The sequence below is a fragment of the Stenella coeruleoalba genome, assembly GCF_951394435.1.
Source record: "Stenella coeruleoalba genome assembly, chromosome: 1".
NCBI lineage: Eukaryota > Metazoa > Chordata > Mammalia > Artiodactyla > Delphinidae > Stenella > Stenella coeruleoalba.
The window spans coordinates 148984715-149002086 of NC_137169.1; the positions used below are offsets into that span (position 1 = coordinate 148984715).

Below are 17372 nucleotides of genomic sequence, written 5' to 3' on the forward strand. Positions count from 1 at the left end.
CAAGAGAATGGAGGTGGAGGCAGGGCACCAAACATAGCCAGTGCTTTTATCTTTGACATTATAAAAAGGTCCCCTGGCTGAGGGCCAGACTGGAGTTTCCTGGAATATAAAATGCAGACGTGTGCTTTCTGTTGGTGGGGCGCCAGGGAACGCTCACCGAGCCCTCGGCCAGGACTTCACTTCCACGGCCTGCACAGCTGCCAGGAAGAGCATCTGAGTCCTGGTGACTTTGTGCAGGATCTCTCCTGGGTACGAGGTGGGGCCAAAAAAGAGCTGAACCGTGGAATTTGGTCACCTCCTCTCCCAGACCTTAGAAGGAGTGGTCTCCTTGCCAGACCCTCAGCTTATGAGTGATGCCCTCTGGAATGACCCTTCCCCCCTGCTCCCGCCAGCTTCCAGGAACAGAGCTCTGTGTGGATTAATTCACAGATGACAGAATTGTTTTAGAATAACTGGAGTAGCACCAGTGTTTCTCCTCTGAGAGACCAATGCAATCCTGAGCGCTTTCTTTTTGAAAATATGACTGAGATATTAGAGATAATTCTTCCCTCAAACCGGGACATATTTCTTTTGAACTTTTTGCCCATCTGGTACATGGTCTGTGGATTTCAGTGCTTCCTTACAGGGTATTGGTAAGAACTGGTGAAGGGCTGGGGCAAGCCAGCTATGAAAAGGTAGGGGAAGCTACAGAAATGGCCTTCGCTGGTGTTAAGGGACAGATTCTGATGTCACATTAAATAATTTCCTTTGGTTACGCTTACGATTACCTCCTAAAAAAGCACGTCTAGACTTCTGTCCAGGACTCATTATCTGAAATCGTTAGCGTGGACCCCAACTAAACTAGTAGTCCCTCAGTTTGAGACCACAGATTAAATAATCTGATGTGCTTGCTTTAGCAGATAAGCAAATACCATATTCTCGTGTGAGTTTGGAAAGTTGCCCACTCTAGTCATTATACATGCAAGCATTCGAGGAGATGTGTGGGTTAAATAATCATTGTCAAGTTCTTTGGTTGGCAGAGCGCAGTACTGGGCTGGGTCTAGTCTTTGTTCAGTCCTCTGCATACTCTCTCTGCTCTGACTGGTGTATTTTATACATGAGAAAAATCAGCTTAAAATAGAATGAAGGTGTTTGCAGTCTGTTGCACAACCACAGATTCCAGAGTCTCTCCCATCAGAATTTCAGGTCTCTCTTCGCGCACAGCAGACACTATATACACAGGTGACTAATGGAGTGGAAGGATTCGTTTCCATCTCCATGGTAACCTTAATCAGGTTCTCACCTGGGGTAGCTGAGCCAGGAGGCATTGTTAGCCTACAGGGCGCACAGCAGGCCAGCAGCAGAGCTGGGCTTGGGGCTCCAGCCTCCTTATTTCCATTTCACGGTGCTGCCTGTCACACACTCCCATATGCCACAAGCAGAGAACCCACATCCTGCTGTTGTTCATCCTATTTATAAATGTCTCTGCAGGAACGACGTCCAGGTCATGCTAACCGTCGCACTCAGAACACTGCCCCTTATACCTAACTTGAAACTGTTCTGCTGCGGTTCCAAGCACTTTCCTCTGTGTTTGCAGAGGAAAGTGAAAGCAGCTGTTCTCAAAGAAGGAACGATGAAGTGGAGGCGTGAGAGGCAGGAGGAGATGAGGGCTGTGGTTTGCATCTCCATTAAAACAAAACCTGCCCTGAAATTTGGGGGTATACTTTGCCTTAATGAGGGTTGCCATTAGAACAATTTTTCCTGTCAAATATTTGCATTTTTCCTAGTCTCAAACCTTCCACCTTGTGGTGTTTACACAACAAGATCCGCAGGACTGCTGGGAGTTGCGACAAATTCTCCTTAAATGTGCTTTTGCAAACAGAGCCAGTAGCCTTCTGCTGCATATAAGCCCATTCTGTATTCTCAGGAACATGTCTTTCTCGTGGAGGAGGGTGGTGGGAAGTGTCTGCTGCCTCAGCGTCTTCGTTTAATCTTCACCTGCCTTTGCATATCAGCCGGTCACGCTGACCCACACACTGTTGCACTAAAGGCAGATTTCCAGCAAACACCACGGACACGGATAGTCTTTCAAACTCCGCCGAGTGTGTGGATGCCAACTGCTTTTTATTTCCTCTACATGGACCTGATTTCATATAAGCAAATGAGCTTCATTCTTGGAGAAGGAGTTTTAGTCACTGCTTTGGGAATACCCAGCACAGAGGAAGGGGAGGTGTTGAGGTCGTAGCTGGGAAAGGCCTTTGATGGTTCTCAGTCACACTCAAGGCTTTGGTCACTTTCCTAGAATCCCTGAAGGGGCATTCCCCTTCCTGCTGGCAATTCTGTGTTCCTGGACATTTAACCTTGACCCCGCAGTTGGTTCCAGTGTATGGCCTTGTGGCAATCTGTAGTTGCAGTAGAGTCCTGAGGAGTCAAGTTCGATGGGCATTGACAAATGCTGACAGCTGCAGCGGGAACAGAAAGTTCAATGGTGGTGAAGAGAAACAGCACCGCTGGGGTCCCAGGTGGTTTCGTGAACCGCCCCCCCCCCCCCCCCACAGCATCAGCACTTGTTTGGACTGGGCTTTAGTGCTGCGAGTTGCCCAAATGCTCCTCCCTGGATCCAAGGCAGTGACAGGATGGCTGTCTGGAGAAGGCTTGCCAGCCTGAGAAGACATCTAGTCTGGGGTCAGCCAGCTCGGGGGCTGCGAGGGGGCAGGAGGCTGGAGCTTCGATCGAGCTCTTGGAGACCAGAGTTTTGAGCCCTGCTATAGACTGTTTGTGCACGTCACTCGCAGGCATTGAGATTTCACCATTTTATGAAGTAGGTGAAAGGAAGAACCTTTGCAAGGTGATTGCCCTCCGTCTGCATCTGGATGGCATCCATCTGCATCAGTGTGACCCATTGCTACAGTTATCACGGAGCCCAGTGGAAGGTACGCGACAGATCGTGCCTGTGAAGACTGGAGGGTTTTGGTGCGCGAGAGAAGTTTGTCTGGATGACTCGGTTGAGGAAGAGCCTTCCAGGCAGGGGGAATGAAATATGCAGAGATGCAGGGCATGGCCGAGTGGTTCTTGATTACGTTGTAATTTGCTCCTCTTCCTAATATTAGGATGAGCCTGTTTTTCTCCCTCCCACCAAACAAAGCAGACTCCAGTCAGACCCCTGCCCTCTAGGATGGTTATTGAAAACTCGGGCCACTATGCCGTTCATGACATTAGTGCTTCTAGAGGGTGCAAAGGTAATGGGTTAGAAAGTGCATCTATGCAGAATTATTACTGCTGAAAATCTTAGCTTCAGGGAGGTTAAGTATCTGGCCAAGATCACACAGCTATGGAGCAGAGATTGACTTTAGGACCAAATCCAGTGTTCCTTTTACTAAGTTCTAATTATTGTGTACCGTTGCTTAATTGCCAAGTAGAACATTCTGCAAGTTGTACCTGCTTCCTTGAGAGAACATTCTTCTTCCCTGTCCATAATGCCCCTTGATTGGTTTGTGGTTGATATAATAGTGAATGCTCTATTTTTAACCACTGTTTTTTCCACTTTATGAAAGAGCCACTTTCCCCCTCAAGTTCAATCTGAAATGTTTTCGGTTTTTTCCAGAGGAGGTGGAAATTGGTTCCAGCAGAGATGTTTCCTGTGAATCATAAGGTTTTTCAATGATGTTGTGTATTAATCTATTAGTTCCCAGTATATTATCCATGAACTAGAGTACCTCGGTCAAAAGCACTGCAAATTGTACTTTGTTTGCCTCATAATTTTGAATTTCAGGACTTCCCAATCTCTCTCTGAAGTGCAGACACTATATTTGAACCTCATTTTGCTTTAGAAACAGAACGAAACAAAACACAAAAAAACCTCCTTTTAAGACACTAGAATTATTGAATTACTGGAAAAGTTTATGTGTTCAGTAATTTTATTTCCTAGCCTGTACTCATCTCTCTCCAATCCAATCTAATTAGAGTTTGCATGAGGATTGGGTAACAGGAAGTACTGGAAAGCAGATTGCCTTTCTCCTTTTCCTCTTAATGTGAACCATCTGAAATTAACCCAGTGCAAGAGTTTCAACATCAAACACTTGTGAGCCAAGTGAACACATCTGTTTAAGTGTTCCAGATGCAAAGTAGATCTGGATGGCTGCATCTGATGTTTGAGCCTGATAGAGCCACTGGTCACTTTCCCAAGGATGTGGTCAACCAGTCTTGCTGGATTCCAACCTTGCCCTATTGAAGAAACTCAGATTTCTAATTCTAACAATAACCACTGGCACCTGGCAGGGATGCTTCTACTTTGAAACCTAGAGGAAGCATTTGACCAATTGAATGTAATTGTGTGGACGGACACCCTTTGACGTAGTGGAGTATCTCATATCATCTGGTACCTATTTTTTACTCTTAAGGGAATAAAGTTAGGGTATTTATTTAGCAGCCATGTATGGGGGAACTTAGATGGCCTCACTGATCCATCCACGGGTAGTTGGGGGCAGGGACCTCTGCCAGGTGAGTGGCAGGAAGCTCAGGATGATGTTGGAGATAGAAGCCAGGGGAGTGAACAGAGCTCCCTCCCAGGCAGCCTTGATGCTGCTGTCCCACAGCACGGGTCCTGAGCTTGCGTGGGATTTCTTATGCTGTGGGTAGCAGTCACCTTTAGGTTCTAGACCAGTATCTGGGCATTTGGTAAATACCAACAGTTACATTGAGAACACATCATTTTCCAACATAATCATGATATAGTAATATTAGAAACAAGTCAAGATAGGAGTATGGAGTGAAGAAAACAATCTTCTGTTTCTTCTGAGATTGTTGTTGTGGAATTAAGGTATTTTATTCTCACAGTACTGTTACCTATGGATTGTAGAAGATCACTCCTCTCCCTACGTTCATCTACTTTGTCCCCAAACATTTACTGAATAACTTACCATGATGGCACTGGGAATAGTTACGATTAGGTGGTCCCTCAAGGAGTTCTGAGCTAGTTGAGGAAACAGTAGATCATTAAAGACAGCTTGGTGCTAACAGAGAGGTTTGCAGAGTGGCTCTGGTGGCTCAGGAGGGCGGATAGACAACATTTCCTGATCGAGAACATTCGACACTGTGTCCAAAAGGGACAAATGGGAAGGAAGCGGGAGAAATGATTGGAAATAGAGATCCAAGAAAAGAGCAGGAAACTGCAATCCTAGTCCTGACAGAATCCAGAGGGAAAGGATTGCACTTGGAAGAATAGGTGTATTGGCAGTAAGGTGGAGCCGGGGATGGGTCAGACTCGGGCAGGGTGGGGGGCTGCGAGAGGAAAGAAAGGGGGCGAATGAGAAGGAATCAAGTGTCAAGAGCAATGACTGCAGTTGTGGGGAGTTTGCACCTGGTCACGGGGGGGTGGGACAGGTAAAGGAGCTTGAGTGGTCGAAGGGAGAAGGAAGACTCCTTCCTGCCAAGATTCTGAGAACAGCTTGCACAGTCCTGCCTTAGATGAGCTACTTCCATGTGTTTGTTGTTTAAAATGAAGACACACTTTTTAAGGACTCTACTGGAGCTGTGCGAGGGAGTGGTCACCAGAAGTAGAGCCGAACTAGCTGTGCACTGCTCCAGGCTCAAGTGGCCATGAGACCACCTTCTCATTTTACCAGTGGGGAAGCTGAGGACAGACAAAGGAGGCCTTGCCAAGGACACACAGGGCTCAGGACAGAGGTGCTGTTGTTGGCTCCTCATTCTCTTCATCATTTCCCAGCAGAGTGAACCTTCTCAGGAACCCTTCTGCTTAGAGTCCAAATTATGTTGATCGTTTGTAGAAAACTCAGCAATAGTACATTTTATTTTATATATATAATGTTCTCTCCCTACTGAAAACAAATTTCAGGACTCACCTATTCAAGCTCCTTTTACATAGTAAAGCTGAAGTTCAAAAAGGAATTCTTTCCCTAAATGATAGCAAGCATCTTGGGTACGTTTGGATAAGAAATAATGAAATAAATTTACTAATTTCATACGTCAGGGACTGTGAAAAAGAGCACACTCATTTACTCTTATATTTGCAAATTGAAAAATTAGAAGATTTAATTTATGCTTCCCTAAGTAGCTTCTCTGTTTGTGTATATATATTACGCACACACATACACACACACACACACACACACACACACATACCCCTGTGAATGGTCTCCTCTTACCTGGTTGGTGTGGGAAGAGGGGAGGTAGACCCCATTATAGGGACCGTTACAGAAGAAGTGACAGAATGGAACGGGAGGGTCAGGACATGGCAGCGAGGTAAGGTGCGCTGGGAACCTGCGAGTGGAGACTGTCACCTTGGTGAAACACTCCTGGCGTGGATGGCTAGCTGTGAGTGAATGTAGCTTTGTCTAGCTCCAGTATAAAGTGCTCCCAAGAGCTATTGTTTCTGAATGTTTGGAAACAATTTCAAAGCTTGCCTGCTCTTCTGTTAAGTAAATAAAGCCTTAGGCTCAACCCCAAAAACAGCTAATTAGATAATGGTGGGGATTTCCTTGTGAATATAATTCCCATATGAAATTGCTCTGCCTTGGGCCATGGTCTCACTCCGCTTGGTGGAAGAATGCAGGTTCCACTGTGGGTTCCACGTTGGAGGATTTTATTGCCGTTTTCCAAGTGCTAAGACTAGGAAAATCATAGGGGCCATGAGTTGAGTATGTGTTGAACTTAACTGTCTCACGAACATGAGTTTCACCTTTCAAGCAAGCCTAGGAGAAAGACAAATTCAAATTCAACACGAAGACAGTAGAAAGAGCACGGGCTCCAGAGCCAGACAGACTTGAATTTGAATCTTACCCCTGGCAGTTAGGGGCAGAAGGACATTTGTAACCGTTACTTAAGCTTTAAGACTGTCTTGTGCCTCGTTTGTTAATGGTGGGCATTGATGCCCTACAAGGATGTTGTGAGGAATAATTGAGATACATACAAGGGTCATCCACATCATGATCAAATAAATGTTAGTTGCTTCTTCCAAATCCATTCTACAGGCACTTAACTGAGCTTTTGTTACATACATGGTTCTGTGGTAGGTATTTGGGAGAGGCAGGATCAAAGAAGAATGACACCTATATTACTGTTGAAATGGGGACAATATGACGTGGCACTCAGACGACAGCCCAGGACCTCTATCCACACCAGCCTCCTTGCTGTTCCTGGAACACGCAGGCCTGTTCCTGCCTCTGCACCTCAAGACTTGCTGTTCCCTCTTCCTAGAACTCTTACCTCTGCTCCTTCACCCCTTCACCTCTAAGTCATCTTCTCAGCGATGGCTTCCCCGATCGCGCTAAACTCCCTGGGACTAGTACTCCCCATCGCTCTTCCCTGTTTATTTGTTTTTGCCTCTGACAAATATAATTTGTGTGTGTGTGTCTGTGTCTGTGTCTGTGTGTGTGTTTTCTGTCAACCCATTCTCCTTCTCCCTCTTCAGCGTAAACGCTGTGACTGTCTGATGTCTTCACTGCTCTATCCTCAGTGCCTAGAACAATGCCCAGTTGGCACCCAGTAAATTTTAATTGAATAGATGAGTGATGGAATTAATTAACTTCAGGTACCAGGAGGGTCATGTACCAAGTCCCAGTGGCCAGAAGAGCAGAAGCATGTTAGGGACTGTATTAGTTTCCTATGGCAGCCGTAACAGTGATCATAAAATTAGTGACTTAACACACACTTATTATCTGCAGTGCTGGAGGTCAGAAGCCTCACACAGGCCTCGCTGGGCTAAAATCAAAGTCTTGCCAGGGCTACGTTCTTTCTGGAGGCTCCAGGAGAGAATCCGTTTCCCTGCCTTCTCCAGCTTCGGCAGGCTGCCTGTACTCTTTCCTCTGTGTGTCCCTTCCTCTGTCTTCAAGGCCAGCAAAGGCAGGTTAAGTCCTCCTCACATCACATTGCTCTGACCTTCTCTTCTGCCTCCTTCCACTTTTAAGGTACCTTGTGATTCCACTGGGCCCACGTACATAGTCCAGGACAGTCTCTTAATTTTTTTTTTTTTTTTTTGCGGTACGCGGGCCTCTCACTGTTGTGGCCTCTCCCGTTGTGGAGCACAGCCTCCTGACGCGCAGGCTCAGCGGCCATGGCTCACGGGCCCAGCCTCTCCGCGGCATGCGGGATCCTCCCGGACCGGGGCACGAACCCGCGTCCCCTGCATCGGCAGGCGGACTCTCAACCGCTGAGCCACCAGGGAAGCCGCAGTCTCTTAATTTTAAGGTCAGCTGACCAACAGTCTGAATGCCACTGTCAACTTAATTCGCCTTTGCCATGTATGCTAACATATTCACAGGTTCTGGGGATCAGGACATGGACATCTCTGGGGCTGCATGTGTCTGCCTACCCTAGAGTCTAACAAGTGAGATATTTTGCCTAGAGCCAAAGGTTTGAGCTGCCAGTAGTGAAATATAAAACAAAAATTTAATCAAGAATGGCCATGGTTGTCAAGATTTTTTTTTTTAGATCTTTTCTGGAGTATCATTGCTTTACAATGGTGTGTTAGTTTCTGCTGTATAACAAGGTGAATCAGCTATATGTATACGTACATCCCCATATCCCCTCCCTCTTGCGTCTCCCTCCCACCCTCCCTATCCCACCCCTCTAGGTGGTCACAAAGCACCGAGCTGATCTCCCTGTGCTATGCGGCTGCTTCCCACTAGCTATCTATTTTACGTTTGGTAGTGTATATATGTCAGTGCCACTCTCTCACTTCATCCCAGCTTACCCTTCCCCCTCCCCATGACCTCAAATCCATTTTCTACATCTGCATCTTTATTCCTGTCCAGCCCCTAGGTTCATCAGAACCATTTTTTTTTTTTTTTAGATTCCATATATGTGTGTTAGCATACGGTATTTGTTTTTCTTTTTCTGACTTCACTCTGTATGACAGACTCTAGGTCCATCCACCTCACTACAAATAACTCAGTTTCATTTCTTTTTATGGCTGAGTAATATTCCATTGTATATATGTGCCACATCTTCTTTATCCATTCATCTGTCGATGGACACTTAGGTTGCTTCCATGTCCCAGCTACTGTAAATAGTGCTGCAATGAACATTTTGGTACATGACTCTCTTTGAATTATGGTTTTCTCAGGGTATATGCCCCGTAGTGGGATTGCTGGGTCATATGGTAGTTCTATTTTTAGTTTCTTAAGGAACCTGCCTACTGTTCTCCATGGTGGCTGTATCAATTTACATTCCCACCAACAGTGCAAGAGGGTTCCCTTTTCTCCACAGTCTCTCCAGCATTTATTGTTTGTAGATTTTTTGATGATGGCCATTCTGACTGGTGTGAGGTGATACCTCATTGTAATTTTGATTTTCATTTCTCTGATGATGAGTGATGTTGAGCATCCTTTTATGTGTTTCTTAGCAATCTGTGTATATCTTCTTTGAAGAAATATCTGTTTAGGGCTTCTGCCCATTTTTGGATTGGGTCGTTTGTTTTTTTGATATTGAGCTGCATTAGCTGCTTGTATATTTTGGAGATTAATCCTTTGTCAGTTGCTTCGTTTGCAAATATTTTCTCCCATTGTCTTTTCTTCTTCTTTATAGTTTCCTTTGCTGTGCAAAAGCTTTTAAGTTTAATTAGGTCCCATTTGTTTACTTTTGTTTTTATTTTCATTACTCTAGGAGGTGGGTCAAAAAGGATCTTGCTGTGACTGATGTCATAGAATGTTCTCCCTATGTCTTCCTCTAAGAGTTTTACAGTGTCTGGCCTTACATTTAGGTCTTTAATCCATTTGGAGTTTATTTTTGTGCACGTGGTTAGGAAGTGTTCTAATTTCATTCTTTTACATGTAGCTGTCCAGTTTTCCCAGCACCACTTATTGAAGAGGCTGTCTTTTATCCACTGTATATTCTTGCCTCCTTTATCAAAGATAAGGTGCCCATATGTGCATGAGTTTATCTCTGGGCTTTCTGTCTTGTTCCCTTGATCTATATTTCTGTTTTTGTGCCAGTACCGTACTGTCTTCATTACTGGAGCTTTGTAGTTTAGTCTGAAGTCAGCGAGCCTAATTCCTCGAGCTCCGTTTTTCTTTCTCAAGATTGCTTTGGCTATTCGGGGTCTTTTGTGTTTCCATACAAATTGTGGAAGTTTTTGTTCTAGTTCTGTGAAAAATGCCATTGGTAGTTTGACAGGGATTGCATTGAATCTGTTGATTGCTTTGGGTAGTATAGTAATTTACACAATGTTGATTGTGAAATCCAAGAACATGGTGTATCTTTCCATCTGTTTGTATCATCTTTAATTTCTTTATTCAGTGTCTTATAGTTTTCTGTGCACAGGTCTTTTGTCTCCTTAGGTAGGTTTATTCCTAGGTATTTTATTCTTTTAGTTGCAGTGGTAAATGGGAGTGTTTCCTTAATTTCTCTTTCAGATTTTTCATTGTTAGTGTATAGGAATGCAAGAGATTTCTGTGCATTAATTTTGTATCCTGCTACTTTACCAAATTCATTGACTAGCTCTAGTTGTTTTCTGGTAGCATCTTTAGGATTCTCTATGTGTAGTATCATGTCATCTGCAAGCAGTGACAGTTTTACTTCTTTTCCGATTTGGATTCATTTTATTTCTTTTTCTTCTCTTATTGCCATGCTTAGGACTTCCAAAACTATGTTGAATAATAGTGGCGAGAGTGGGGAACTTTGTCTTCTTCCTGATCTTAGAGGAAATGGTTTCAGTTTTTCACCATTGAGAATGATGTTTGCTGTGGGTTTGTCATATATGGCCTTTATTATGTTGAGGTATGTTCCCTCTATGCCTACCTTCTGGAGAGTTTTTATCATAAATGGGTGTTGAATTTTGTCAAAAGCTTTTTCTGCATCTATTGAGATGATCATATGGTTTTTCTCCTTCAATTTGTTAATTTGTTAATCACATTGATTGATTTGCATATATTGAAGAATCCTTGCATTCCTGGGATAAACCCCACTTGATCATGGTGCATGATCTTTTTAATGTGCCGTTGGATTCTGTTTGCTAGTATTTTGTTGAGGATTTTTGCATCTGTGTTCATCAGTGTTATTGGCCTGTAGTTTTCTCTTTTTGTGACATCTGTGTCTGGTTTTGGTATCAGGGTGATGGTGGCCTTGTAGAGTGAGTTTGGGAGTGTTCCTCCCTCTGCTATATTTTGGAAGAGTTTGAGAAGGATAGGTGTTAGCTCTTCTCTAAATGTTTGATTGAATTTGCCTGTGAAGCCATCTGGTCCTGGACTTTTGTTTGTTGGAAGATTTTTAATCACAGTTTCAATTCCATTGTTTGTGATTGATCTGTCTATATTTTCTATTTCTTCCTGGTTCAGTCTTGGAAGGTTGTGCATTTCTAAGAATTTGTCCATTTCTTCCAGGTTGTCCATTTTATTGGCATAGAGTTGCTTGTAGTAATCTCTCATGATCCTTTGTATTTCTGCCATGTCAGTGGTTACTTCTCCTTTTTCATTTCTAATTCTGTTGATTTGAGTTTTCTCCCTTTTTTTTGTGATGAGTCTGGCTAATGGTTTATCAATTTTGTTTATCTTCTCAAAGAACCAGCTTTTAGTTTTATTGATGTTTGCTATTGTTTCCTTCATTTCTTTTTCATTTATTTCTGATCTGATCTTTATGATTTCTTTCCTTCTGCTAACTTTGGGGTTATTTGTTCTTCTTTCTCTAGTTACTTTAGGTGTAAGTTTAGGTTGTTTATTTGAGATTTTTCTTGTTTCTTGAGGTAGGATTGTATTGCTATAAACTTCCCTCTTAGAACTGTTTTTGCTGCATCCCATAGGTTTTGGGTCATCATGTTTTCATTGTCTTTTGTTTCTAGGTATTTTTTGATTTCCTCTTTAATTTCTTCTGTGATCTTTTGGTTATGTAGTAATGTATTGTTTAGCCTCCATGTGTTTGTGTTTTTTTCCGTTTTTTTCCTGTAATTGACATCTAGTCTCATAGCATTGTGGTTGGAAAAGATACTTGATATGATTTCAGTTTTCTTAAATTTACCGAGGCTTGGTTTGTGCCCCAAGATATGATCTGTCCTGCAGCTTGTTCCATGAGCACTTGAGAAGAAAGTGTATTCTGTTGTTTTTTGGATGGAATGTCCTATAAATATCAATTAAGTCCATCTTGTCTAATGTGTCATTTAAAGCTTGTGTTTCCTTTTTTATTTTCATTTTGGATGATCTCTCCATTGGTGAACGTGAGGTGTTAACGTTCCCTACTGTTATTGTGTTACTGTCGATTTCCCCTTTTATGGCTTTTAGCATTTGGCTTATGTATTGAGGTGCTCCTGTGTTGGGTGCATAACTGTTTACAATTGTTATATCTTCTTCTTGGATTGATCCCTTGATCATTATGTAGTGTCCTTCTTTGTCTCTTGTAATAGTCTTTATTTTAAAGTCTGTTTTGTTTGATATGAGAATTGCTGCTCCAGTTTTCTTTTGGCTTCCATTTGCATGGAATATCTTTTTCCATCTCCTCACTTTCAGTCTGTATGTGTTCCTAAGTCTGAAGTGGGTCTCTTGTAGACAGCATATATATGGGTCTTGTTTTTGTATCCATTCAGCCAGTCTGTCTCTTTTGGTTGGAGCATTTAATCCATTTACATGGAAGGTAATTATCAATATGTATGTTCCTGTTACCGTTTTCTTAATTGTTTTGCGTTTGTTTATGTAGGACTTTTCCTTCTCTTGTGTTTCCTGCCTGGAGAAGTTCCTTTAGCATTTGTTGTAAAGCTGATTTGGTGGTGCTGAATTCTCTTAACTTTTGCTTGTCTTTAAAGGTTTTAATTTCTCTGTCAAATGGTTGTCAAGTTTTAATATGGGGGCTTCAACTGGGAGGCACTAGGAAGTTACTAAAGGCTTTTGTGATATGGTGGGACTGTGGCTTCAGGAGACGGAGATGGACTTAGAGCAGATATTTGGAGGGAGATTGATGTTTAACCTTTTAAACGCAAGTGATTTTTATTTCCTTCTTATACACACAAAATACTAGGCTCTTACTTGGAATTTCCTAGAAGAAGTAGGGTCCACTTATGGTGTCTTTTTAAAAACCACCCTATTATATTACACATATGTACAACACATGTACACAGAGACTCATAAAGCCCTGTCACACAGACACACTCACACAAATGCACACATTTCCTCCTACACACACCCACTGCCTCTCCCGTTCTTGGATCTCTTTTCTGTGGTACTTGATGGCCCTCCTTCTTTTCTGCCCTGGCACACTTGAATGACATGTATCTTCCCACCAGTAACATAGGGCTTACTCTGGCAGTGGTTCTCACAGGGGTCATTCTATAAACCTCCCCTAGTAGGCATGTAAGAATCTCCAGAGAGATACATATAGTTTGAAAAAGTTTTCCCTCCCTCACCTTTACCATCACCCCACAGTGGCTGTGATTTGATATCACTTTCTAGAATGGTTCTTCTCCCTGACATCTCCTGAGAATCTAGGGGATATGGAACACCTGGTTTTGAGTAGCGTCTGATGAGAATTTCTTACCCTTTGGTTAGCCTCTTTAACGCAGTGCCATCCAGTAGAACTTCCTGTGATGATAGAACTGTTCTCTGTCTGCGCTGCCCAATATGGTAGCCACAGCCACATGTGGCTACTGAGCTCTTGAAATGTGGACATACAGGAAAAATAGAGGACTCAGTAGGAAGACAGACAATGAATAAATGGTAACTCCTACCTTCATTTTGAATTGCTTTTTAAGTTGTTTTGCTTTAGTTTTTGCAGAAGTCAACATTGGTTCACGTGGGTGTAGTTACGCTCATCTTTTACCTAACTTCATTTTGATTGATAACTCAATATTTGATTGAAGTGTAGGACTTCCCTGGGGGCGCAGTGGTTAAGAATCCGCCTGCCAATGCAGGGGACATGGGTTCGAGCCCTGGTCCAGGAAGATCCCACATGCCACGGGGTCACTAAGCCCGTGAGCCACAACTACTGAGCCCGCGTGCCACAACTACTGAAGCTTGTGCACCTAGAGCCTGTGCTCCGCAACAGGAGAAGCCACCGCAATGAGAAGCCCACGCCCCTCAACGAAGAGTAGCCCCCACTGGCCGCAACTAGAGAAAGCCCACATGCAGCAACGAAGACCTGATGCAGCCAAAAATAAATAAATAAATAAATTTATTATTTTTTTTAAAGTGTTATCCATGGGTCTCCTGACAAATGATTCTTTCTCTTGCCTCTGTTCCCCTTCCTGATAAATACATACATACATATATGTATATATGTAAGCTTTATTGAGATATAATTCACATATGGTACAATTCAATCAGTTAAAGTGTACAATTCAATAGCTTTTCATGTATTCAAAGAGTTATGGAATCATCAACATGATTGATTTTAGAATATTTTTATCACCCCCATAAAACTCATTAGTAGTCACTCCCCCGTTCTCCCTACCCACCACCCCCTGCCCTAGCCATTTACTAATCTACTTTCCTGTCTCTATGGATTTATCTATTCTGAGCATTTCATATGGGTGGAGTCATACAATATATGGTCCTTTATGACCGGCTTCTTTCACTAAGCGTGATGTTTTTTAAGGTTCATCCATGTTGTAGCATGTATTAGTACTTCATTTCTTTTTTTTTTAAATTTATTTAATTTATTTATTTTTGGCTGCATTGGGTCTTCCTTGCCGTGTGCGTGCTTTCTCTAGTTGCGGCGAGCGGGGGCTACTCTTCATTGAGGTGCGTGGGCTTCTCATTGCGTTGGCTTCTCTTGTTGCGTAGCACGGGCTCTAGGCATGTGGGCTTCCCTAGTTGTGGCTCACGGGCTCTAGAGTGCAGGCTCAGTAGTTGTGGCGCACGGGCTTCGTTGCTCCGTGGCATGTGGGAAGTTCCCAGACCAGGGCTTGAACCCTTGTCCCCTGCATTGGCAGGCAGATTCTTAAACACTGCGCCACCAGGGAAGCCCAGTACTTCATTTCTTTTTATTGTCAACTAATATTCCATTGTATGGCTATACCACATTTTGTTTATCCATTCATTGGTTGATGGACGTTTGGGTTGTTTCTACTTTATTTGCTATTATGAAAATGCTGCTGTGAACATTTATGCACAAGTTTTCATGTGAACATATATCCGCATTTTTATTGCATATACATCTATGGAGTGGAATTATCGTATAGTAACTCTGTTTAACTTTTAGAATAACTGCCAAACTGTTTTCCAAAGTGGCTGCACCATTTTACATTCCTACCAGTAATGCATGAGGGTTCCAGTTTTTCCACAACCTTCCCAACATTTGTTATTATCTTTTTGATTATAACCATCCTAGTTATGAAATGATATCTCCTTGTGGTTTTGATTTGCATTTCCCCGATGGCCAGTAATATTGAGCATCTTTTCATGTGTTTATTGGCCATCTGTATATCTTCTCTGGAGAAATATCTATTCAGATCCTTTGCCCATTTTTTAATTGAGGAATTTGTCTTCCTCTGTTCTTTTCATTTGGCCTGAGCAGGATGCTGATATGCTAACTGGTGATGAACAAGTGTGGAAGGAAGTTCAAGAATCCCTGAAAAAAATCGAAGAACTGAAGGCACATTGGAGTATCCTTTTACCTGCGCATTGAGTTGTTTTGTAGGATTGCTTCCTTACTGGTTGGAGCCTAGTATTAATGAATCCATGTCCGGGGTTTGACCTCTCCACGAGCCAGAGAGCTTCTGTGTTCCGTGGTCACAGGTTGCATCCCTGACCCCAGCCAACAATTTCAGTAATGGCTAAGGAAGATATGGTAAGGTCAGCATGAATTCCTCTCCACCATTAGATGATAATCCAAATTTATAGGCAGGATTAGTGGGACAGTAAGTAGTACTCTCTTTATATGTACAAGGTAGCAAATTTCTGGATTCCCTTCCTCCCGTAACCTACATCTCTAAAAAGTATAACTTGGAATCCTTATAATTTAATGACTGTAGTCAACCATGACTGCAATGGCAATGGGAGTTGCTTCACAATACATTTTCTTGGCGTAAATAGTGAGGGGACCTCAGGAGGACCATAAGCCCTGGAGGATTGTAAGAGCCCGTGGTCTTTCAGCCTTTGAGTCTCAAGGAGTTGATTAACTCCCAAGTGGATTCACTGTGTTCCCCTTTCTCTTTTCCCCCAATCGTCTTATGGTCATGGAAAAGTCTGCAGAAAGGTGCCTGTTCTGTCATCCATAGTCTGTTCTCTTTGGGTGGGCTGTCTTCCCTGCTCCCCTCACTGGAGCAGAGGGACTTGTGGTAAACACCCAGAAAATGCAAATACAGGTCAGCATTAGCTTGGGAGAAAAGCCTCTTAGTTAAAATTATTCCATTTTTTTGCTCACTGATGTGTTTTACAGGAAAGGTTTGCCTTGTTTGCCAGGTGACTGCTGCCAGTGTTTCGAAGGGAAGTTGTCATGTGGTCCCTCCCAGCTTGCTGGGGGAGAAAGTAGATGTATTCCTGTCAGCGGCTGCATCTGGTTTTTACTTCTAAGGCTTGTCACCTCAAACCTCTTTAAAATGAGTTGGAGCATATGTAAATGAACAGGCAAATAATTATGGAGGTCATGCAACATGATGTTAAAATAGAGTCAAAGTCTTGCCACAGAAATGTCTGGCATTGTGTAAGAGACAGGCATTCCTCCTGACGATCCGTCAAATATCTAATCCTAGGATGAAAAGCCACAGAGACTAGCCTGACAGTCTGTTACGAAACCAGTGCGTTGCCTAAGATTCTGCTTCCCCCAGCCTCTGGGGGCCACATGCCGCAAACTTCAAACATGCACGTCAGGTGGATACCACAGAAAGTCATCAAGTCACTTTTCTTCAATAAATGTGCCTCTTCCGAGACCAGAGGCAACTCCTCAGAGACAGGACTCATCCTAAAATTACAGAGTGTTATGTACAGAAAGGCCCTCAGCCATGTGTTAGGGGGCCTGTAGTTCTAACCAGGAAGTCGGGCCTGTGGGGTAAGGTATCATGCCACCAGAGGCCCCCGCTGAAAGAAAAATATATTTCCTGCGAGGGTTACTTAAAATAGGAGCTCCCACTCACGCAAGTGGCTTGATTGGTTTATCAAAAGTGTTCACTGATGTGTTGGAAAGCAGTGCCCTGCGAGTCTGAACTGTGGAAAAGGTAGATTTTGCCGGAGGGAGGGCAAAGGACAGGTGGGCCATCTGTCCAGGACGGGGGATGCTGTGTTAGGACCTGAGGAAGAGGCTTTGAGTTGGAGGCGGGGCGGAGAGCCCTGGGCTGTGTGAGAGTCGGGCAGGGTGTGGGTATATGGCGGGGAAATGCCATCAGCCTTACTCCACTGAACCGTCTTCCTTAAGCTGGTCACGCTCGGAGGTCATGACACAGTAAAAGGAGGTGGAAGGCACTGATATTTGTGCAGTATGATCTTGTGCAAGACACGAAATGTTCTCCCACTGTGTCCCAG

At 43.4% G+C, this 17372-nt stretch overlaps 1 protein-coding gene across 2 annotated transcripts in view; it reads left to right on the forward strand.

The window, feature by feature from the left end:
- SMYD3 (SET and MYND domain containing 3) overlaps nt 1-17372 on the forward strand; it is a 719303-nt gene that overhangs the window by 589272 nt on the left and 112659 nt on the right. For both annotated transcript variants that reach the window (XM_079902992.1, XM_079902993.1), the window contains one exon: nt 15430-15517. In XM_079902992.1, coding sequence (XP_079759118.1) covers nt 15430-15517 — 88 coding nt within the window. The remainder of the gene's footprint in view (nt 1-15429; nt 15518-17372) is intronic.